We start from the raw sequence: 25,345 nt of genomic DNA, 5'->3' as shown, positions 1-25,345 counted from the left end.
GGCTGTCTAGCGATGATTAACAACCAACTTCAGAGCTTGAAGAATTTAGTAAATAATAATGTTCTTAGAGAATTACCCAGAAAGACTCACAACTGTAATCATTGCCAAAGGTGATTCTAACATGTATTGACTCGGGTGTAAATACTTAGGTAAATAAAAAATTATAGATTTCATTTTAAATATATTAACAAAATTCTTAAAACAAGTTTTCACTTAGTCATTATGGGTTTGTGTGTGTGTAGATGTGACAAAAAAGCAATTTAATCCATTTTTAATTCAGGCTGTAACACAACAAAATGTGGAATAAGTCAAGAGGTGTGAATATTTTCTGAAGGCATTGTAAATATGGGCTGATGTATTTTAGTTTTATTCACAAAAGCACATGAACTCCGTACATGTCCCTAGTATGCCTTCATGATGGTCAAATACTATTAGCGTTGGCAGTTCTTATGTGTGTGAGTTGGTGCAGGTGTTGTTGAGATACTGATACTCATTTATCAAAACACTAGTTAGTACATGGAAAACACAAGTATTTGAGGAGAGGAACACGTCTGGACACAGCACAAGCATTGAGACACTGGAAATTAGTACCACCCGCCCAGTACACAGACACACACACTTACTTGTCCTGTCATTCCTCTCCCTCCTCCAGAGCAGCTCTGTCAGCGAAATTGACTCCACGCCCCAGAAGTCCGACGTCCTCTCCTCGTCAATCTCTGTGGCATCCGAACAGGATGTGAGTGTCCTGTCTCTCACACACACTTCTGTCCCGGCGCACATTCCTCCCATACATCCTTTCTTCATAGTCATTTTTCCAGTCAATTAATTAAATACATTTCTAGAATTAACATTTGACCTTAATCCTGAATGTAGCTCATTGAATGACTATCTTATCCCAGTAAAGCGTAGTTCAGTTTCACAGTGTAGAACCAGAGGTATTTTCATTAGGGTATGCAAAAGAAAATTGTGTTTCTTATTGGGCAACTCAATGTCGTCCCTCCCTGTTTCAGTAAATTATCTTCCATTTGGTGCCTTAGGAACACAACTCAGCTCTATCCTTTTTCCAGTCTGACCTGCTGACTTGTGAACTTTGACCCCTCTCTCTCCCACAGGAGCCAGTCCCCAAGCCCCCTGCTGCTGCCCCTGCCGTCCCGTCCCCTGTCTATCTGACATCGCTGCTGACCGCACCAAAGGTACCGCCTGGCCACACACACACACGCTGTCAGGTAGTCTGTAATGCTTGGCTATGTGTTATCTCTCTCTTCTTGTGTGTTTGCGTGCGTGTGCCTACAGCCCAAAGCTCACCATCTGAGCATCAAGACCTTCTCCAGCCCGACCCAGTGCACCCACTGCAGCTCCTTGATGGTGGGCCTCTTCCGCCAGGGCTACGCCTGCGAAGGTAGGTTTCATACACACGAACGACCACGCTCTCCGCCGCCATTCTCGGTGAGTTGGGGGACTGAGGAAACTATGGGTGGCATTTCTTTCCGGCAAACACACACACTGAGTAAACAAACTGTAACATTTTAAATAAACAGCAGATCTGATAGTGCAGCTCGCCATTGTACTGCATGTATCCTTGTAAACTAATTCTCTCTCTCCCTCGCGCTCGCCAGTGTGCTCCTTCATTTGCCACGTGTCCTGTAAGGACAACGCCCCCCTGGTGTGCCCCATCCCCCCCGAGCAGGCCAAGAGGCCGCTGGGCATCGACGTACAGAGGGGCATCGGCACCGCCTACAAGGGCTTCGTCAGGGTGAGCACCTAGTGAAAGGTTATGACCATAGAAATAGAATGACTAGAACATGCATTCTGGCTGCATGTTGTGCGTAATTCAGTTACATGATAATTCACTACTATAATTTTTGGATGTTGTATCTGATGTAATTAATGTTAAGTTCATGTTTTAAGTATCCCTATACTTATTACGGTGCTTTCACTCTGTTATTAGTGCGCCTATGCAGACGTTTCCCTTGTTGTTGGACCAGGCCTGAGTGTAATGGCACCTATGTACCGTGGAGATACTGTGAAGTGAACGGTGTTAAACTGGAACGTAGTCGTTGTGTCATTGGGAGTTAACAATCAAAACATCTCAAATTCTGTTCAGCTTAACAAGATGGGAACTGTAGCGTGTATTGGAATTGAACAACATAAACAGACCTCAATTGAAAGGTTGCTGCTCCCCTCTCCGTCAGATCCCCAAGCCCACGGGGGTAAAGAAGGGCTGGCAACGGGCATACGCTGTGGTGTGTGACTGTAGACTCTTCCTGTACGAGGTGCCTGAGGGCAAGTCCACCCAGCCAGGCGTGGTGACCAGTCAGGTCCTGGACCTCAGGTAGGATCTGTGTGTGTGTGTGTGTGTGGGGGGCGGGGTGGGGGTGTGTGTGTTTGTAACACTATGTTCTGTGTATGTCCACAGGGATGAGGAATTTTCCGTCAGCTCCGTCATGGCCTCAGACGTCATCCACGCCACCCGAAAAGATATCCCCTGCATATTCAGGGTAATCTTCGAACTGCAGCATGTGAAATGCTGTATGTCTAAAGTTATATTGACCCTTTTTATAATATATTCCTTCTATGGGATGATGTTTCCTATCGGAGAAAACCCAATAAACAATATCTAAGTGAAGTCATTATTGTAACACGTTCTGAAGGATGTTATAACTATGCGTTACTATGGAGCGTTGTATTGAATCATACACGTAATAAGTGTATCATAACACACTACCCTTCTTGTGAATGTTATTATATTGATTACTCTATCATTTCACTCTAATCTACTGTTAATATGGGGTGTTTCATATGTCAAAGTCAACGCAAACAAAATTGAAATAAGAATAATTTAACATGGACTTTATATAGCACTTTCTGCTGCATTTCCATGGAAAGTTTACCCCCACACCAGTGTGTTGCCAGTGTTTGTTGAGCTACCCCCTACTTTTTTAAATTTCTGCCTGAAGACATACCCAAATCTAACAGCCTGTAGCTCAGGCACAGAACCAAGGATATGCATATACCGTTTGAAAGAAGACACTCTGAAGTTTGTGTAAATGTGAATTGAATGTAGGAGAATATAACACAATATATCTGGTTTAGATAATACAATGAAAAAAAAACATGTTTTTTTTGTATCATCTTTAAAATGAACAAGATGAAACAAACATTCAGATTGGATGATAGGGACAATTTCAGTGAAAAACATAAGAGGGCAACAGTAGTTTCAGAATGATAACTTCCAAAATGAGTGTACTACATGACATTTATAATGAATTCACCCAGGTATCCCACACAAGTAGCCCAAATGTACCCAAGTGGGTAGGATTTTTGTATTCTAACACACACACCCCAAAAAATTAATAAAAAAATATGAACAAAAAAAAGATATATACATTTACAAAATAACATGGGTAACTATTTACACACTTTCAATATTTGGAAGACCCTCAGTCCTCTATCAAATCAAATGTATTTATATAGCCCTTCGTACATCAGCTAATATCTCAAAGTGCTGTACAGAAACCCAGCATAAAACCCCAAACAGCAAGCAATGCAGGTGTAGAAGCATGGTGGCTAGGAAAAACTCCCTAGAAAGGCCAAAACCTAGGAAGAAACCTAGAGAGGAACCAGGTTATGAGGGGTGGCCAGTCCTCTTCTGGTTGTGCTGGGTGGAGATTATAACAGAACATGGCCGAGAATTTCAAACGTTCATAGATGGCCAGCAGGGTCAAATAATAACAATCACAGTAGTTGTAGAGGATGCAACAGGACAGCACCTCAATAATAAATATGAACAGTTTAGGGTTCCATAGCCGCAAGCAGAACAGTTGAAACTGGAACAGCAGCAAGGCCAGGTGGACTGGGGACAGCAAGGAGTCATCATGCCAGGTAGTCCTGAGGCATGGTCCTAGGGCTCAGTTCGTCCGAGAGAGAGAAAGAGAGAATTAGAGAGAGCATACTTAAATTCACACAGGACACTGGATAAGACAGAAGAAGTACTCCAGATATAACAAACTGACCCTAGCCCCCCGACACAAACTACTGCAGCATAAATACTGGAGGCTGAGACAGGAAGGGTCAGGAGACACTGTGGCCCCATCCAATGAGAACCCCGGACAGAGCCAAACAGAAAGAATATAACCCCACCCACTTTGCCAAAGCTCTACACAATGTTGTGTTGCTGATGCCTGGTGCCATAGCAGTCTCTTTCTGCTGTAAAGCAGAGGGTCACCAAGCATGTGGTGCAGGTGATCGGGGACTTCATCTTGCAAAGAACACAGCGACGCCTCCATGCTGTGCCCTTTTGGCCCTGAGGCATATCCATACCTGCAGAAATCAATTTGGGTAGATGAACACCACTTGTGGCAGGAGCAGAAGGGACAGAGGTAGAGTAGGTAGAACGTGGTGCAGTGGTGCTGCAGCCAGCAAGCTCCTTGATGAGCAGTTCTCTGAAGGCTTTCTGTGAGAGGAAGGGCCTTCCACAGCTCTTAGCCATTTCCTTGTGTAGGATGAATGCATTCACCACAGCAATATCGATGAAATGATAGAAGAACGTCTTGTACCATTTCATTGTCTTATGGAGAACATTGTAATAGCCTATCAGCGCATCTGATAGGTCCACACCTCCCTCCCATGCTCTTGTTGTAGTCCTTTACTGCAGTTGGAATGGGGACATTTTTGGTGGTCCATGCCCCGGCACCGTCCTTCACACGTCTGACAACATGATCCCCATTGAAGGACTTGTGGATTGTTGTGCAATTCACCACCTCTCTGGTATCCATCCACTTTACAAACAGCAGGCCATCTTCACGGATCCATCGCATGGTCCCCCGCTCAGCCCGCTTAGGCATGTCGTTCACCTTCGTCTTCGGAAAGCCCACCCTGTTGGTACGAATGGTGCCACAAGCCCACACTTCCCGCTTCCTAAGGTCTGCAAACAGGGTAGGGCTTGTGTAGAAGTTATCCACAAACAGTTTGTAGTCCTTCCCATACCAGTAGCAAAACTATTCTTCCCCTCATAGACAAAAACATTGCATGTGTAGGCACACACAGAATCAGTCAACACAAACAGCTTGTAACCCCACTTGGTTGGTTTGTTTCTCATGTACTGTTTGAGGCCAATTCTGGCCTTTGAGGCTACCATCCTCTCATCTATTGACACATTCTGGGCTGGCTGAAAGTAGGTTTTGCAGGCCTCAACAGTGTTGTAGTAGAGAGGTTTTATTTTGCACAGTCTATCAAATGTTGCTGTGCCTCTCTTCTTGTCATTCGCTTCATCAACCTTTGGGTCAATGATGTGAAGCGTCTGTAAGAGAACCAGAAACCTTTTGCCGGACATAAGTCATGGGGAAAGACCGTTGGTAGAGATGACGTTTTCCAGTAGTCCTTCAGGCTTTTCAGCTTCACCAGCCCCATGTAGACGACCAGTGAAAGGTAGCAGAAAAAGTCTGACATGGATATGGGCTTCCATGCTACCTTTTTGCCTGCTTGCTTCTTCTCCCCATCTTATTCGTGTTAGACACGAGCGAATCGACAACGGATTGGGTGAAAAACAGCTGAAAAAGCTGAAAGGGGCTGTAAGTTTGTCATACTCACCTGAGGTCCTGGCTCCCTTCACACCTCTAGATGGCCCGGGAGGTGTGGAGCCGGAGACAACAGGTGTCCGGCTGGATGAACCAGCTTCCGTGGGGGATGGACACCTTGGCACTGGGGGCTCCCATTCGGAGTCAGTGTCACTGTGAAAGAAAATGTTCAGTTAGAATAGTTTCACATATGAGCCCTGTATCAACAGGGAACATAAAGTGCTGTTCCATTTCACTTTGGCCATTGTTGTGGGTCTGCCTCAAATAGGCTATTTCATGTGGGGGTGGGGTGGAGCGGCAGACACACGCATCTCGACCATGCTCCCTCTAATCCATAATATGTAGACTGAGAGGAAGAAGCATGGTTGCTGTGTTGCGATGTGTGGGTTTGCTGTTACATTCGACTCCTTTCCATTTTATATATAATATATATACACACACACACACACACAAACATAGGCTATGGGTCATTCACATACATACAAACATACCCCCACCCACAACGCATAGCCAATGTGTACTTTACACATTTCATTTTTATATATTGCAAATAAAATGTAAAAATAAAAAAAAATCACAAATAATATTTTTTATTATTAATTTCAAACAACGGCATTAGCAGAAACTTAGAACTTACCAGTCCAAAACTAAGTTCTATGTCCTCCACATTCAAAAAAATATGCTTCCATTTTGTAGTCATAGCTATGGTCGCTAGCTGACTCTGAATCTAAAAGAAGATCTGTTTCACTGTCACGATCAATTTCCTCTATAATTTTGTCTACATTCGTATATCTAGTCTTAATTTAGCTTTCCCTGACTTGTTCGCCATAATGTTCGATATATAAACAGCTGAAGATGCGCGTTACCAAAAAGGGCTGTGCGTCACAAACTTGGCTCCTTCTAGTATGAATGTTCAATGGCGAATGACCGTCTTTACACAGGAGTTTACTACATGGGTTGGTCTTCTAAGACATAAACGTTACCTATTGCCGTTTACCTCAGCTCATTGGCTATCTACCCAGCAAGATTTCAAGTCGATCAGTGTTCATTGGGTTAAAATACAGTCAATCAACGAAACAGCGGGCAAATCTTTGGTGCACAACGATGTCATTACTTGTTGTCTTCAAATCGGTTTCTTTCAGTCAATACGTCCCACAAAATGACCCATCAGGTTTGATTGTGTTACAAACAAACCAGTTGATTGCAGTGAAACCAAACATGACTGGAAAAGTCACGTTCTTTGTGGGTTATTTACCTGGAATGTGTCGTCGAAAATGGAATGAGATGGAATTCACGACACAAGCGGTTCACAAAATGTTTTCGTGTTAGGCTATAAAAACGGATTTTATCAAACAAAATATCATTGTGTAACAATGAGCATTGGAATTGCAAACAGACAAAGATCGTCAAAGGATTTTTTTTTTATTTTAATGCAGTTTGTTACGCCTGTGCTGGTTGAAATAGTTGTTTTTTATGGGGCTCTATGCTCAGATAATCACATCGTATTCTTTTGCAGTAAATCCTTTTTTAAATCTGACAACGCAGTTGGATTAGCAAGATTCTAGGCTTTCGATACATGTGAGACACTTGTATTTTCATGAATGTTTAATGACTATTTATGTAGAGATCACCGTATGTTGTGGAATTTCAGCCCGCTACCGGGTTCCGTGCTCAGAGAGGTTAATGGTAACTGTAGTGTAATTGTGTCCATTAGGAGTGTGACACTGAACTTTGGGATTGCAGAATCAACAACTTCTGCATCATCAAGACTGTTGCTTTGTGAGAAGGTGTTAAAGTTTGAACTCGGCCATTGTTTTGTAAATGCCAGCTAAAAAGTACCAGTGACCTGGCTTTTGCCCCAGGTGAAAGCAGGTTTTCCGAAGCCATGGCCCAGTGAAGCAACGGGTGCCGGCCCGTGTAGATGGATACAGAAAAGTCTGAGCCTTTTGGGTAAAACACTGGGGACAATCCTGTATGGAAATGCACCGTTGAAGGACCCAAAGACACTTCCTGTTATTATTAACCCTCGCCTCTGTCCCAGGTGACATCATCCCTGCTGAACTCCCCAGTGTGCGCCGCCTCCCTACTGGTGCTGGCGGAGAGCGAGGCAGAGAAGAGGAAGTGGGTTGGCATCCTGGAAGGCCTTCAGAGCATGCTGGCCAAGAACCGCCTCAGGAACTGCGTGGTGCACGTCATGCACGAGGCCTACGACTCGTCACTGCCCGCCATCAAGACCATGCTCTCCGCCGCCATCGTCGGTGAGTTGGAGGAAATGGGGAGACTGAATGTGACATTTACGTCTCACCAACACAACTGCGCTGTGTGTTTTTGTGTGTGTGCGAGGCATACGACTCGTCACTGTCTGCCGTCAAGACCACACTCTCCATGATAAGTGAGTAAGGGACAGTGGGCCTCTTATCATTCGTGACCAGCAAGACATTTGTGTAAATCTTTTCTTCTGATTACAGCTTTTACACAGTTTAGTAGCTGGAACAGGCAAAACAACAATATTCAAGGGTTAAATATTTGTTCAATCTCTTGTGGGTTTTATTTATGCGTTTTTTATACAAACAAATGTAAGGTATGTATTGATATATTAGTTCCAGAATGTGTGCAGGAAAAATGGAAAGAGAGAGCGAGGGAGAGAGAGGTGTATGCAGAGAATGTGTGAGTGTCAGAGAAAGTGTGACTGTTGACTGCTCTTCTCTCTGCAGATCGAGAGCGTATCGCTCTGGGCACAGAGGAAGGCTTGTTTGTAGTGGAGGTCACCAGAGATGGTAAGAACATACTTATACGACATCAGGTCATATTCACCCATAGGCCGTTTTCACATATGACATCCGATACCATGGTACGGTTTCCTGGGTGTTTTCACATATGACATCCAATTCCATGGTACGGTTTCCTGGCCGTTTTCACATATGACATCCAATACCATGGTATGGTTTCCTGGCCGTTTTCACATATGACATCCGATACCATGGTACGGTTTTCTGGATGTTTTCACTTATGACATTCCATGGTACGGTTTCCTGGCCGTTTTCACAGTTTGACATCCGATACCATGGTACAGTTTCCTGGCCGTTTTCACAGTTTGACATTCGATACCATGGTACCGTTTTTCTTGGTGTTTTCACATATGACATTTCATAGCATGGTTACGGTTTCCTGGGCGTTTTCATAGTTTGACAACCGTTTCCTGGAGCAGTTGTGAAAGTTTGACCATACACGGTGTGCTTTCACAAGACCTGAAAATCACAGTTTCATGGTGCAATTTGCCGAGACGCTCATTCTGCATGACAGTAGCAAGCTAGCTTGTTTACAATGGTCAAAAAAGTTCCACTCAACTGGCACGTCACGATACCTGTTACTTTGGTCCTGGATCTTGGACCCACCACAGGATTTGTTTCTACCCGAGTTCATTTACATCTCACAAATGCTCTATAGTGCAGATCATCAGCTCCATTATCTGGATCAAACAGGGATATGTGAGAGCTCCCATCGAGGCTCAGATGATATGAACAAAACTGGTTTTGTGCACAACAACATGCAGACTCCTCCATGCAGCTCAAATTTTTTTTGAGTTCTATGATCACATGATGCTCTGCAGATGGTCATTCTATCAACAAATCTGTTGATAAGCAACTGCTTGCTAAGGTTATGGTTAGGTTTAGAATAAATGTAAGGTGTAAGGTTAGAGCTAGGGTTAAGGTCAGTAGATAGTTAGTTGAAATGTTACGGATGGACTTTCCAAATAAGTTGTTAATGGGATATATGAGATCGCCCATAGAGGCTAAGATGATACGAAACATAATTACAAATAATTTGTCGACTGCAAGAAGCCCAAACATAGAATATTTGACTAACACATTCATTTTAACCCTTCTATCTATTATGTATGGGAATATGAATACTTTCCAAAATTAAAATCACTTGGAACTGATTTGATGATGATTTTATTTGGCCCTTCAAGTTTTCTGAGCAATTGTTGGACATAAGACTATAAAAACATCAAATCCGCTCCAAGTGATTTTAATTATTGTATTGGCTCACGGGCCGCCAGTTAGGGAGCCCTGCCCTACAAACTCCCCTGTTGACTCACCCCTCTCTCCCTCCTCCAGTGATCGTCCGTGCGGCTGACTGCAAGAAGGTGCACCAGATCGAGCTGATCCCAAAACAGAAGATGGTGGCCCTGCTGTGCGGACGCAACCGCCACGTGCACCTGCACCCCTGGGGGGCGCTGGAGGGGGCTGAGTCGGCCTTTGACATCAAGTTGACGGAGACCAAGGGCTGTCAGGCGCTGACCACCGGCGTGCTGCATCCCGGGGGACCCGCCTGCCTGCTGGCCGCCATCAAGCGCCAGGTCTCTATTTTATTTATTTACACATGCAGGCAAATTTAGTGACTAAAGTAAAACAAAGTTAATAAAAGAGTTCCAATACAAAATACACAAAATAGTTCAAATTACATGTGAAGGTGAAGTTGTGACTTTTATAAGAAATAGGGGGGGAAAGTCATAAGATACATCTATCTTCCCCACTTCAAAACAAACAACATATAAAGGTAGCATCCATAAAGTCTTCATAAGAACTGCATCGATGCTTTGCATATCATTCATAAGCGAACTCATACTAGCTACATCAAAGGTGACATGAAAGGTCCTTTACATCTGCTGCTTTGCCTGAATGTATGGCAAAATGTCCCCCCCCCCCTCCACCTCTACCAGGTGCTGTGCTATGAGATCACCTGGGCCAAGCCGCACCACCGCAAGCTGTGGGAGGTGCAGGCCCCGGGGGTGGCCCAGTGGCTGGGCATGGTGCGTGAGCGCCTGTGTGTGGGCTACCCCTCGGGCTTCGCCCTGCTGGCCCTCCAGGGTGAGTCATCGCCCGTAAGCCTGGTGAGCCCCGGGGACCCGTCGCTTGCCTTCCTGGCCCAGCAGCCCCTGGACGCGCTGCACGCCCTGGAGGTGGGCACGGCCGAGCTGCTGCTCTGCTTCAGCCAGCTAGGCATCTATGTGGACCCCACAGGAAGGAGGAGCAGGGCCCAGGAACTGATGTGGCCCGCCACACCGCTAGCCTGCAGTACGTAGCAGTTTTGTTTTATTTGAAGTGGTTAAGTTGGGTTAGGCAAGGTTTGGAGAAGAAATGCAGTGGCCTTGCTGGTCTAACGGTAATGCTGCAGCAACTGGCACACACATCTATGGTTTCGGCACACGTTTGCATCCAACCTACTGCTCTTTGACACAACTTCTCCCTGTCCTTCCCCACTGTCATCTTCTATCTTAAAATATACAGTGTGCTCCAAATGTATTGTGACAATGACAATGATGTTGTTGTTTTGGCTCTGTACTCCAACACTTTGGATTTGAAATGATACAATGACTGAGGTTAAAATGCAGACTCTCAGCTTTAATTTGAGGGTGAACCGTTTAGCACTTTTAGTACATAATACCCCCATTTTAGGGGACCAAAAGTATTGGGATAAATTCACTTTAAGTTTTTTAAGTTAAGTTTTTTTTTTTTTTTTTTTTTTTTTTTTTTTTTACAATGTAGGATAATAGTGAAGACATCAACATGATGAAATAACACACATGGAATCGTAGTAACCAAAAAAGTGTTAAATCTAAATATATTTTATATTTGAGATTCTTCAAAGTAGCCACCCTTTGCCTTGACAGCTTTTCACACTCTTGGAATTCTTGGTTACAACTGCCACGTCTTGGTGAGACGCAGAGTCGGTGAACGGATGATCTCCGCATGTGTGGTTCCTATTGTGAAGCATGGAGGAGGAGGTGTGATGGTGTTTTACTCGTGACACTGTGTGATTTATTTAGAAGTTAAGGCACACTTAACCAGCATGACTACTACAGCATTCTGCAGCGATACGCCATCCCATCTGGTTTGCGCTTAGTGGGGCTATCATTTGTTGGCCCAAGCAAGTCCTTTTGTTATTATTGGAGTCCTTTAGTAGTGGTTTCTTTGCAGCAATTTGACCATGAAAGGCAGTTGATGTTGAGATGTGTCTGTTTCTTGAACTCTGTGAAGCATTTATTTGGTCTGCAATTTCTGAGGCTGGTAACTGTAATTGAACTTATCCTCTGCAGCAGAGGTAACTCGAAGTTCTTCCTTTCCTGTGGCGGTCCTCATGAGAGATGGTTTCATCATAGTGCTTGATGGTTTTTGCAACTGCACTTTCAAAGTTCTTGAAATTTTCCGCATTGACAGACCTTCATGTCTTAAAGTAATGATGGACTGTTGTTTCTCTTTGCTTATTTGAGCTGTTCTTGACATAATATGGACTTGGTCTTTTACCAAATAGGGCTATTTTCTGTATACCACCCCTACCTTGTCACAACACAACTGATTGGCTCAAACACATTAAGAAGTAAAGAAATTCCCCAAATGTACTTTTAACAAGGCACACCTGTTAATTGAAATGCATTCCAGGTGACTACCTCATGAAACTGGTTGAGAGAATGCTTAGAGTGTGCAAAACTGACATCAAGGCAAAGGGTGGCTACTTTGAAGAATCTCAAATATATTTGATTTGTTTAACACCTTTTTGGTAACTACATGATTCCATATGTGTTATTTCATAGTGTTGATGCCGTCACTATTATTCTACAATGTAGAAAATAGTACAAATAAAGAATAACTCTTGAATGAATAGGTGTGTCTTGACTGGTACTGTTTGTGTATTAAAGTATTTTTTTCACAATGTCGGCTCCAGATAATAGTGATAGAGACACCTTGTAACAGCCTATGTAGAATGCCTGAGTGCTTGACACCAGAAATTGTTAGCTATCCGAAGGGGCACTAAAAGACAACATTTTTATATTATTGAAACATGAAAATGATCTGGTATATTGGATCCTACAAATAGATTAAATTGTGGAGGCCTCTGTTTTTGCTCAGCGTGCCTCCTGTGTGTCCTCCAGGCTCCAACTCGTCTTACCTGACGGTGTACAGCGAGTACGGAGTGGATGTGTTTGACATCCACACCACCGAGTGGGTCCAGACCATTTCACTGAGGAAGGTAAGAGTAGCTTTTCATGGTTACCCATCCATATCGCTCCTGCCAACTGTTGAGTCTGGATTTGCCTCCCTCCCCAATGATTTCTAGATTGCAAACACATTCTCTCCGTTCTGATTGGTCCCAGAAACCGATGGGTTAGGCCTGAACAGGCTTACATGATGGTGTGATCATGCTGATTGAGTTCGAATAACAGACTGGAAGCTTCAAAAGGAGGGTGGTGCTTGGAATCATTGTTCTTCCTCTGTCAAACAGCATGATGGAGCGCCTTGCCACAAGGCAAAAGTGATAACTAAGTGGCTCGGGGAACAAAACATCGATATTTTGGGTCCATGGCCAGGAAACTCCACAGACCTTAATCCCATTGAGAACTTGTGGTCAATCCTCAAGAGGCGGGTGGATAAACAAAACCCCACAAATTCTGACAAACTCCAAGAATTGATTATGCAAGAATGCGCTGCAATCAGTCAGGATGTGGCCCAAAAGTGAATTGACAGCATGCCAGGGCAAATTGCAGAGGTCTTGAAAAAGAAGGGTCAACACTGCAAATATTGACTCTATGCATCAACTTCATGTTATTGTCAATAAAAGCCTTTGACACTTATGAAATGCTTGTAATTATACTTCAGTATCCCATAGTAACATCTGACAAAAATATCTAAAGACATTGTGGGAGCAGACTTTGTGAAAATTAATATTTGTGTCATTCTCAAAACTTTTGGCCACGACTGTATATACAAAGTAGAGGTCGACCGATTTAAGATTTTTCAAGCCGATACCGATTTATTGGAGGACCAAAAAAAAGCCAATACCAATTAATCTGCCGATTTAAAAAAAAAAAAAAAAATACAAAATAAATATATATTTTATTTTTAATTTTTTATATATATATTTTATATATTTTTAAAATTTTATATATTTTTTTAATAAAAAATATATATATATTTGTAATGACAATTACAACAATACTGAATGAAAACTTTTATTTTAACTTAATATAATACATAAATAAAATCAATTTAGTCTCAAATAAATAATAAAACATGTTCATTTTGGTTTAAATAATGCAAAAAGAAAGTAAAAGTGCAATATTTGCCATGTAAAAAAAGCTAACGTTTTAAATTCCTTGCTCAGAACATATGAAAGCTGGTGGACTCCTTTTAACATGAGTCCCAGGTAAGAAGTTTTAGGTTGTAGTTATTATAGGAATTCTAGGACTATTTCTCTCTCTACCATTTGTATTTCAAATACCTTTAACTATTGGATGTTCTTATAGGCACTAGTATTGCCAGCCTAATCTCGGGAGTTGATAGGCTTGAAGTCATAAACAGCGCAATGCTTGAAGCACAGCAAAGAGCTGCTGGCAAATGCAGGAAAGTGCTGCTTGAATGAATGCTTATGAGCCTGCTGCTGCCTACCACCGCCTACCACTAGCTAGCAACTTACCTTTGCTCCTTGCTGCACTCACGTAACAGGTAGTCAGCCTGCCGCGCAGTCTCCTCGTGGAGCGCAATGTAATCGGTTCATAATCGGTATCCAAAAATGCCGATTACGGATTGTTATGAAAACTTGTATTTGGCTCTAATTTATCGGCCATTCCGATTAATTGGTCGACCTCTAGTACAAAGCATGTCAGAATGACCAGGTGAAAGCTATAATCCCTTATTAAATCCACATAAATCAGCGTAGATGAAGGGGAACAAGGATTTTTAAGCTTTGAGACAATTGAGACATGGAGTGTGTATGACGGTGAATGGGCAAGACAAAAGATTGAAGTGCCTTTGGACAACGTATGGTAGTAGGAGCCAGGCGCACCGGTTTGTGTCAAGAACTGCAACACTGCTGTGTTTTTCCACGCTGAATGGTCCACCACCAAAAGAACATCCAGCCAACTTGACACCTCTGTGGAAAGCATTGGAGTCAACATGGGCCAGCATCCCTGTGGAACGCTTTCGACATCTTGTATTGATGAATTGAGGTGGTTCTGAAGGCAAAGGGGGTAGGGTGCAACTCAATATTAGGAAGGTGTTCTTAATGTTTTGTACACTCAGTGCCATGTGTCGATATGGTGTTATAGCCTGTAAGATATTCATGAGCAGGCTAAATTAAATGTGTGAACAGGTGATCCACTACACACATTTGATCTTGTCATATATTTAGACACATTGGCATTCAAAACTCACTTAGGCAGATTCATAGATTCTCACACACACTTGTACACAACCTGCTGGAGGGTAGCTCTCCAGGAACGGGGAGCCGGATGCCCCATCTTGGTGAGTGTATGAGAGGATGCGTGTTCTAATCTCGGGTGAGTGTTAAAAAGTGTATGCACCCATGAGTGAGAAGAGTGTTAGTGTCTTTGTGCACTTGTGTTTTTACGCATCATGTGCATGTTTATGCCCCTTCATGCATGTATGAATGTGTGCATTTGTAGTGTGGATTGGTGTAACCCATGTCCCTGCCCCCTCAGATAAGGCCTCTAAATGTGGAGGGCAGTCTGAACCTGCTGGGCTCCGAACAACCACGCCTCATCTACTTCAGCAACAACTCCACAGGTACAAATACACCTCAATATACTCACTGACTTACATATGGCCCAATACACAACTATATCTCAATATACTCACTCAGTACATACAGTGCCTTATTCCACATTTTGTTGTTACAGCCTGAATTCAAAATGGATTAAATATATATATATATAACTAGGCAAGTCAGTTAAGAACAGGGACGGTGGCCAGGGATTAAAAATACAAATAAATTAAATACAAATATAGGACAAAACACACATCACGACAAGAGACAACACAACACTACATAAAGTGAGACCTAAGACAACAACATAGCATGGCAGCAACACATGACAACACAGCATGATAGCAACACCACATGGTAGCAGCACAAAACACGGTACAAACATTATTGGGCACAGACAACAGCACAAAGGGCAAGAAGGTAGAGACAACAATGCATTACGTGAAGCAGCCACAACTGTCAGTAAGAGTGTCCATGATTGAGTCTTTAAATTAACAGATTGAGATAAAACTGTCCAGTTTGAATGTTTATTGCAGCTCGTTCCAGTCGCTAGCTGCAGCGAACTGAAAATACGAGCGACCCAGGGATGTGTGTGCTTTGGGGACCTTTAACAGAATGTGACTGGCAGAATGGGTGTTGTATGTGGAGGATGAGGGCTGCAGTAGGTATCTCAGACGGGGAAGTGAGGCCTAAGAGGGATTTATAAATAAGCATCAACCAGTGGGTCTAGCGCCGGGTATACAGAGATGGACAGTTTAAACGGGGGAATAGAGTGCAGTGATGTGTCCTATGAGGAGCATTGGTAGCAAATCTGATGGCCAAATGGTAAAGAACATCTAGCCGCTTGAGAACACCCTTACCTGCCGATCTATAAATTATGTCTCCGTATTCTAGCATGGGTAGGATCTGAATCAGGGTTAGTTTGGCAGCTGGAGTGAAAGAGGAGCGATTACGATAGCGGAAACCAAGTCTAGATTTAACCTTAGCCTGCAGCTTTGATATGTGCTGAGAGAAGGACAGTGCACCGTCTAGCCATACTCCCAAGTACTTGTATGAGGTGACTACCGCAAGCTCTAAACCCAGAGGTAGTAATCACACCTGTGGGGAGAGGGGCATTCTTCTTACCAAACCACATGACCTTTGTTTTGGAGGTGTTCAGAACAAGGTTATGGGTAGAGAAAGCTTGTTGGACACTAAGAAAGCTTTGTTGTAGAGCATTTAACACAAAATCCGGGGAGGGGCAAGCTGAGTATAAGATTGTATCTGCAAATAAATGGATGAGTGAGCTTCCTGGTGCCTGAGCTATGTTGTTGATGTAAATTGAGAAGGAAGTGGGGCCTAGGATTGAGCCTTGGGGTACTCCCTTGGTGACAGGCAGTGGCTTAGACAGCAGATTTTCTGACTTTTTTCTGACTTTACAACCATCTCCACAGAGGAACTCTGGATTTGTCAGAGTGACCATCGGGTACTTGATCGCCTCCCTGACCAAGGCACTTCTCCCCCGATTGCTCAGTTTGCCCGGGTGACCAGCTCTAGGAAGAGTCTTGGTTGTTCCCAACATCTTCAATTTAAGAATGATGGAGGCCACTGTGTTCTTGGGGACCTTCAATGCTGCATAAATGTTTTGGTACCCTTCCCCAGATCTGTGCCTCGACACAATCCTGTGTCGGAGCTTTAAGGACAATTCCTTTGACCTCATGGCTTGGTTTTTGCTCTGACATGCACTGTCAACTGTCAGACCTTATATAGACAGGTGTGTGGCTTTCCAAATAATGTCCAATCAATCAAATTTACCACAGGTGGACTCCAATCGAGTTGTAGAATGTGGCGACGGTAGTAAGTTTTAAGTTCCTCGGCGTACACATCACGGACAAACTGAATTGGTCCACCCACACAGGGTGCAGCAGCGCGCCTCTTCAACCTCAGGAGGCTGAAGAAATTCGGCTTGTCACCAAAAGCACTCACAAACTTTCATAGATGCACAATCGAGAGCATCCTGTCGGGCTGTATCACCACCTGGTACGGCTCCTTTTGAAATGTCGTCGTCGTTTCCAAGCCACACTTTTGACAAAATCTTCATCAGCGCCACTCGAGAGTAGAACTTTGTCGGGCATCAGTATGCGATAGGAATGAAATATTACCACATGCATCAGTAAAAAATATTGAGCCTATTTAATGCAACCCTTGCTGTTAATAGATCGCAAAGCAGCAGCATACAACTGAGCTAAACGTTTGGAAATGATAACTATACAATAAGAAAGATGGTTTGGTATGTTTTAAAAACTTAGAAACCAATCTTGAGTTATCAGTGTGGCTCTGTCACCTGGACAGAGTTGAAATATGTTGAAATACTGTATCTTCACGCCTAGAATAAAAACCTCCAGGCTTCCTTCATAACTGTCAATTTATTGGGAAAAAAATTAATAATTACATGGGGCAGTATGGAAAAAGCTAATCTCGTCCGAATCGTCTTCTGGAATAACGGACATTCTGGAGTAATAATTGCATGACCAGCGTTCTCTAGTAATAGTAGTGCAGTGCGAATAGGGCTTTGGTCACGTGCATGCGATGCATACATGTGTCACGTAACGAGAGAAAGGGTTGAGGGAATAGGGAATGTTTTTCCTAAACTGTTGAGGCATTTCGGTAACAGAACTATTTAGTCAGAAATGGCTGTAGTTATGTTGCAGCTTCAGCAACACGGACAGCATGATAAACACTGTTGAAGTTCTGTGGTGGTCACTGCAGCAGGGAGGAGAGAGACACAACATGTGCTAGTCACAGTCACTTGCTGTCTTATTAAAAATGTTGTTTCTCAAACTAGACACTAATGTACTTGTCCTCTTGCTCAGTTGTGCACCGGGGCCTCCCACTCCTCTTTTTATTCTGGTTAGAGCCAGTTTGCGCTGTTCTGTGGAGGGAGTAGTTCACAGCGTTGTACGAGATCTTCAGTTTCTTGGCAATTTCTCGCATGGAATAGCCTTCATTTCTCAGAACAAGAATAGACTGACGAGTTTCAGAAGAAAGTTCTTTGTTTCTGGCCATTTTGAGCCTGGAATCAAACCCACGAATGCTGATGCTCCAGATTCTCAACTTGTCTAAAGAAGGACAGTTGTATTTCTTCTTTAATCAGGACAACAGTTTTCAGCTGTGATAACATAATTGCAAAAGCGTTTTCTAATGATCAATTTGCCTTTTAAAATGATAAACTTGGATTAGCTAACAGAACGTGCCATTGGAACACAGGAGTGATGGTTGCTGTTAATGGGCCTCTACGCCTATATAGATATTCCATAAAAAAATCAGCCGTTTCCAGCTACAATAGTCATTTACAACATTAACAATGTCTACACTGTATTTCTAATCAATTTGAGGTTATTTTAATGGACAAGAAATTTGCTTTTGGTTAGAGTCCAACGCTCTAGTGGTTAGAGCGTTGGACTAGTAACCGAAAGTTTGCAAAATCGAATCCCTGATCTGTCGTTCTGCCCCTGAACAAGGCAGTTAACCCCCATCATTGAAAATAAGAATTTGTTCTTAACTGACTTGCCTAGTTCAATAAAGGTAAAATGAATAAATAAATAAATAATCAAGGACATTCCTAATTGACCCCAAACTTTTGAACGGTAGTGTATGTGTTATGGCTTTACACCCCCGTGATATATTGTGGATAAAGAGTTAACTGTCTAACAGAACCCAGAGGGTGTTCTTTAATGGAAGCCTCTCCAACAAAATCCAGGTAGAATCAGGAATTCACCAGGGCAACTGTCAAGGCCCCTATACTTTTTTCAATCTTTACTAAAAACATGCCACGGACTTTGAGGAAAGCCAGTGTGTCTATGTGTGCGGATGACTCAACACTATACACATCAGCTACCGCAGCAACTGAAATGACTGCAACAATCAATAAACAGCTGCAGTTGGTCATAATATTTCAAAAAGCATTGTATTTGGGACAAATCATTCACTAAACCCTAAACCTCAACTAAATCTTGGAATGTATAATGTGGAAATGGAGCGAGTTGAGGAGACTAAACTGCTTGAAGGTCAAAACATATTGATACAACAGTAGCTAAGATAGGGAGAAATCTGTCCATAATAATGCGCTACTCTGCCTTCTTAACAGCACTATCAACAAGGCAGGTCCTACAGGCTCTAGTTTTGTCTCACCTGGACTACTGTTCAGTCATGTCGTCAGGTACCACAAAGAGGGACTTGGGAAAATTGCAACTGGCTCAAAACAGGGCAAAATGTCTGGCCCTTGGATGTTCACAGAGAGCTAATATTAATAATATGCATGTCAATCTCCCCTGGCTCAAAGTGGAGGAGAGATTGACTTAATCACTACTTGTATCTGTGAGAGGTATTGACATGTTGAATGCACCGAGCTGTCTGTTTAAACTAATAGCACACTGCTCAGACACATACAAACCCCACAAGAAATGCCACCAGAGGTCTCTTCACAGTCCCCAAGTCCAGAACAGACTATGGGAGGCGCACAGTACCATGACTACATGGAACTCTATTCCACATGAAGTAATTCATGCCAGCAGGAAAAGTAATTGAAAAAAAGCCAGATAAATATACACCTTATGGAACAGCAGAGACTGATAACATATTCACTTTTCACACATGGACTTTGTTAGTAGAGGCGTGAGGGCACCCAACTAATATGTTGTGAAATCTGTTATGAATGTATTGTAATGATACATTTTTTAAATTATTGCCTTCCTTTTGCTGGACCCCAGGAAGAGTAGCTGTTGCCTTGGCAGCAACTAGTGGGGATCCATAATAAATACAAATACAAGTTCACAGCCTATTGCATGGTGCATAGCCAGATAACTTAGGCCGACAGTAGGCCAACTCATATTCTGTACCAGTCACACACCTACTCAGGGTTTTTCTTTCTTTTTACTCTTTTCTACGTTGTAGAATAATAGACTATGAAATAACACATGGAATTATGTAGTAACCAAAAAAGTGTTAAGCAAATCAAAATATATTTTATTTGAGATTCTTTAAAGTAGCCACTCTTTGCCTTGATGACAGCTTTGCACACTCTTGGCATTCTCTCAACCAGCTTCACCTGGAATGCTTTTCAGTCTTAACCTCTGATCTCCCCATCCCGGATCCGGTATCAGGAATACAGACTCAAGCTCATTACCATAACGCAACGTTAACTATACATGAAAATCGCAAATGAAATGAAATAAATATGCCATCTCTCAAGCTTAGCCTTTTGTAAACAACACTGTCATCTCAGATTTTCAAAATATGCTTCTCAACCATAGGAAAACAATAATTTGTGTAAAAGTAGCTAGCTAGCGTAGCATTTAGCGTTAGCATCCAGCACGCAACATTTCAACAAAAACATAAAAGCCTTCAAATAAAATCATTTACCTTTGAAGAACTTCTGATGTTTTCAATGAGGATACTCTCAGTTAGATAGCAGATGCTCAGTTTTTCCAAAAAGATTCTTTGTGTATTAGAAATAGCTCCGTTTTATACATCACATTTGGCTACCAAAAAAACCCGAAAATTCAGTCCTCAAAACGCGAACTTTTTTCCAAATTAACTCCATAATATCGACTGAAAACATGGCAAACGTTGTTTAGAATCAATCCTCAAGGTGTTTTTCACATATCTCTTCATTGATATATCGTTCTTGGAAGCATGGTTTCTCCCCTCAATCAAATGGAAAAGTACAATCAGCTGGCAATTGCGCACCGAATTCCACGCAGGACACCAGGCGGACACTTGGAAAATGTAGTCTCTTATGGTCAATCTTCCAATGATATGCCTACAAATACGTCACAATGCTGCTAACACCTTGGGGGAACGACAGAAAGTGTAGGCTCATTCCTTGCGCAATCACAGCCATATAAGGAGACAATGGAAAACAGAGCTTCAGAAATTCTGCTCATTTCCTGGTTGACGCATCATCTTGGTTTCGCCTGTAGAATGAGTTCTGGGGCACTTACAGACAATATCTTTGCAGATTCTGAAACTTCAGAGTGTTTTCTTTTAAAAACTGTCAAGAATATGCATAGTCGAGCATCTTTTCGTGACAAAATATCGCGCTTAAAACGGGAACGTTTTTTATCCAAAAATGAAATAGCGCCCCTAGAGATCCAACAGGTTAAAGGAGTTCCCACATATGCTGAGCATATGGCTGCTTTTCCTTCACTTTGCGGTCCAACTCATCCCAAACCATCTCAATTTGGTTGCGCTCCATCACTCTCCTTCTTGGTCAAACAGCCCTTACACAGCCCTTACACAGCCTGGAGGTGTGTTATGTCATTGTCCTGCTGAAACCAGATGGGATGGCGTGTGATGTTTGTATGATGTAGTCGTTTGTTTGTGTATGTTTTGTATTGTCTTTTAGCACATATTTCTCTTCTGAAAAGTGGTAAAGATCCTTTGGAATGTTCCAGCTACAGGCCCTTTTCAAGTTTGACTTGTGATTCCAAGCTTTATGCAAAGGTCCTATCAAGAAGATTGGACACATGTATTTCACATTCTCCGGGCCTATTTGCTCTCACTAGAACCTCTAGCTCATGCTGTTAGGGAACATTAGTGTACAGTGCCAGGAAAAATAATTTGCCCCCTTTCATCTTTTTCTATTTTTTGCATTTTTTACACTGAATGTAATCAGATCTTGAGTGAACAAATAAACAAAGTTATGCAACACCCGATGCTCCTGTGTGAAAAAAGTAATTGCCTCCTTACATTCAACAGCTGGTTGGGTCACCATTAGCTGCAATGATTGCAACCAAACACTTCCTGATGTTCTTGATCAGTCTCTTACATCACTGTGGAGGAATCTTGGTTCACTCTTCCATGCAGAACTGCTTTAACTCAGGGACGTTTGTGGGTATTCTAGCATGAATTGCTCGTGTCAGATCCTGCCACGACATCCAACATAATGGGGCTCATGTCATCCAAAAAGTTGATTTAAGTTCACCAAAATGCACCTGGATGATTCCTGGAAGAATGTTTTATGGACAGATGAGTCAAAAGTGGAACTTCTTGTACGACATGTCGGGCAAAAGCCAATCACTGCACAGTAAGAACCTCATACCAGCGGTCAAGCATGGTGGTGGTATTGTGATGGTTTGGGGAGGCTTTGCTGCCTCAGGACCTGAACTCGCCATCATTGAAAGAACCATGAAGTCTGCTCTGTATCAGAGAATTGTACAGGAGAAAGTCAGGCCATCTGTCTTTTGAGCTGAAGTGCGGCTGAGTCATGCAGTAAGATAATCATCCATGGCTGAAAAGAATGGCTGAAAAGGAACACATTCACATTTTTGGAATGGCTTAGTCAAAGTCCAGACCTAAACCCGATTCAGATGTATCAGGACCTCAAACCAGCAGTTCATGCTCGAAAACCCACAAATGCCAATGAGTTAAAGCAGTGCTGCATGGAAGAGTTAGCCAAAATTCCTCCACAGCAATGTTAGACTCATCAACAACTACAGGAAGTGTTTGGTTGCAGTCATTGTAGCTAAAGGTGGTACAACCAGTTAAATAAAGGAAATAAGTATCCAAGTTTTGTGTTATTTGTTCACTCAGGTTCCCTTTATCTAATATTAGGTTTAGGTTGAAGACCTGATAACATTCAGTGTGAAAAACATGCACAAATAGAGAACATGTGAACTTGTTCTCTACTGGCTTACCTGGTTAAATAAAGGTGTAAAAAATAAAATATGTTTTCTATTATAACCAATACTGTGTCACATATGGGGTTTATTATAACCAATACTGTGTCACATATGGGCTCTATTATAACCAATACTGTGTCACATATGGGCTCTATTATAACCAATACTGTGTCACATATGGGCTCTATTATAACCAATACTGTGTCACATATGGGCTCTATTATAACCAATACTGTGTCACATATGGGCTCTATTATAACCAATACTGTGTCACATATGGGCTCTATTATAACCAATACTGTGTCACATATGGGCTCTATTATAACCAATACTGTGTCACATATGGGGTTTATTATAACCAATACTGTGTCACATATGGGGTTTATTATAACCAATACTGTGTCACATATGGGTTTTATTATAACCAATACTGTGTCTCATATGGGGTCTATTATAACCAATACTGTGTCTCATATGGGGTCTATTATAACCAATACTGTCTCATATGGGGTCTATTATAACCAATACTTTCACATATATGGTCTATAATAACCAATACTTTCCCATATATGGTCTATTATAACCAATACTGTGTCACATATGGGGTCTATTATAACCAATACTTTCACATATACGGTCTATTATAACCAATACTTCGATCTGATCTCAACTTGAAAAATATTTCTGTAACCTGCAAGTTCCATGTATTGTGTCCTATTTGAAATAACATGATGATGCTGGCCGATGTTGACTCTAATGCTTCCCACAGTTGTGTCAAGTTGGCTGTATGTCCTTTGGGTGGTGAACCATTCTTGATAAACACAGGAAACTATTGATCGTGAAAAACCCAGCAGCATTGCAGTTCTTGTCACAAAACGGGGCGCCTTGCACCTACTACCATACCCTGTTCAAAGGCACTTTGAACGTTTGTCTTGCCCATTCAAAACTCTAAATGGCACACATACACAATCCATGTCTCAAGGCTTAAAAATCCTCCTTCAACCTGTCTCTTCCCCCTATATTTACACTGATTTAAAGTGATGTTGTTGATGTTTTAGGAAAAGTTATCAATATCCTTTCATTATGCCCTGTTCTTATGCTCTTTGGTTACAACCCTAATTTCTAAACGTCTTTTTTCAAGAAAAGCAAATCATCTTAGCAGCTTCAACAGCTGTGAAGACAGCCGTTCTTAAAAGCTGGTTTGAACGGATACTGTATTGTGTAAAGTTTGGGTGTAAATGTTCAACGACCTATGACGTGGTAATTTCCCGTATTACTAAACATTGAGAGAGCAAACCACACACAAGTCCATCTTTAATTATACATGAGCTTCACCATAGCCCTTTGACTCTCAGATCAATTCAGTGTTTATTTATTTATTTTATTTAACCTTTATTTAACCAGGTAGGCTAGTTGAGAACAAGTTCTCATTTGCAACTGCGACCTGGCCAAGATAAAGCATAGCAGTGTGAACAGACAACAACACAGAGTTACACATGGAGTAAACAATAAACAAGTCAATAACATAGTAGAAAAAAATAATATATATACATTGTGTGCAAAAGGCATGAGGAGGTAGGCAATAAATAGGCCATAGGAGTGAATAATTACAATTTAGCAGATTAACACTGGAGTGATACATGATCAGATGAACATGTGCAGGTAGAGATACTGGTGTGCAAAAGAACAGAAAAGTAAATGAAATAAAAACAGTATGGGGATGAGGTAGGTAAATTGGGTGGGCTATATACCGATGGACTATGTACAGCTGCAGTGATCGGTTAGCTGCTCTGAATGCAGATGTTTAAAGTTGGTGAGGGAGATAAAAGTTCAGAGTTCAACTTCAGAGATTTTTGCAATTCGTTCCAGTCGCAGGCAGCAGAGAACTGGAAGGAATGGCGGCCAAATTAGGTTTTGGCTTTAGGGATGATCAGTGAGAGACACATGCTGGAGCGCGTGCTACGGGTGAGTGTTGCCATCGAGACCAGTGAACTGAGATAAGGCGGAGCTTTACCTAGCATAGACTTGTAGATGACCTGGAGCCAGTGGGTCTGGCGACGAACATGTAGCAAGGGCCAGCCGACTAGAGCATACAGGTCGCAGTGGTGGGTGGTATAAGGTGCTTTAGTAACAAAACGGATGGCACTGTGATAAACTGCATCCAGTTTGCTGAGTAGAGTATTGGAAGCTATTTTGTAGATGACATCGCCGAAGTCGAGGATCGGTAGGATAGTTTTTACTAGGGTAAGTTTTGCGGCGTGAGTGAAGGAGGCTTTGTTGCGAAATAGAAAGCCGACTCTAGATTTGATTTTGGATTGGAGATGTTTGATATGAGTCTGGAAGGAAAGTTTGCAGTCTAGCCAGACACCTAGGTACTTATAGATATCCACATATTCTAGGTCAGAACCATCCAGCGTGGTGATGCTAGTCGGGGGTGCGGGTGCGGGCAGCGAACGGTTGAAAAGCATGCATTTGGTTTTACTAGCGTTTAAGAGCAGTTGGAGGCCACGGAAGGAGTGTTGTATGGCAATGAAGCTTGTT

At 42.4% G+C, this 25,345-nt stretch overlaps 1 protein-coding gene across 4 annotated transcripts in view; it reads left to right on the top strand.

Moving 5' to 3' along the window:
- LOC139406952 (serine/threonine-protein kinase MRCK beta-like) overlaps positions 1-25,345 on the top strand; it is a 164,385-nt gene that overhangs the window by 117,663 nt on the left and 21,377 nt on the right. For all 4 annotated transcript variants that reach the window (XM_071150147.1, XM_071150146.1, XM_071150148.1 and 1 more), the window contains exons 21-32: positions 653-736; positions 1,113-1,193; positions 1,294-1,399; positions 1,617-1,753; positions 2,193-2,332; positions 2,417-2,498; positions 7,618-7,834; positions 8,291-8,353; positions 9,698-9,939; positions 10,303-10,657; positions 12,514-12,611; positions 15,079-15,163. In XM_071150147.1, coding sequence (XP_071006248.1) covers positions 653-736; positions 1,113-1,193; positions 1,294-1,399; positions 1,617-1,753; positions 2,193-2,332; positions 2,417-2,498; positions 7,618-7,834; positions 8,291-8,353; positions 9,698-9,939; positions 10,303-10,657; positions 12,514-12,611; positions 15,079-15,163 — 1,690 coding nt within the window. The remainder of the gene's footprint in view (positions 1-652; positions 737-1,112; positions 1,194-1,293; positions 1,400-1,616; positions 1,754-2,192; positions 2,333-2,416; positions 2,499-7,617; positions 7,835-8,290; positions 8,354-9,697; positions 9,940-10,302; positions 10,658-12,513; positions 12,612-15,078; positions 15,164-25,345) is intronic.

This window comes from Oncorhynchus clarkii, chromosome 4, assembly GCF_045791955.1.
Source record: "Oncorhynchus clarkii lewisi isolate Uvic-CL-2024 chromosome 4, UVic_Ocla_1.0, whole genome shotgun sequence".
Classification (NCBI taxonomy): Eukaryota; Metazoa; Chordata; class Actinopteri; order Salmoniformes; family Salmonidae; genus Oncorhynchus; species Oncorhynchus clarkii.
Note: the sequence above shows the minus strand (reverse complement) of the source record. Positions and strands in the feature narration are given on the sequence as shown.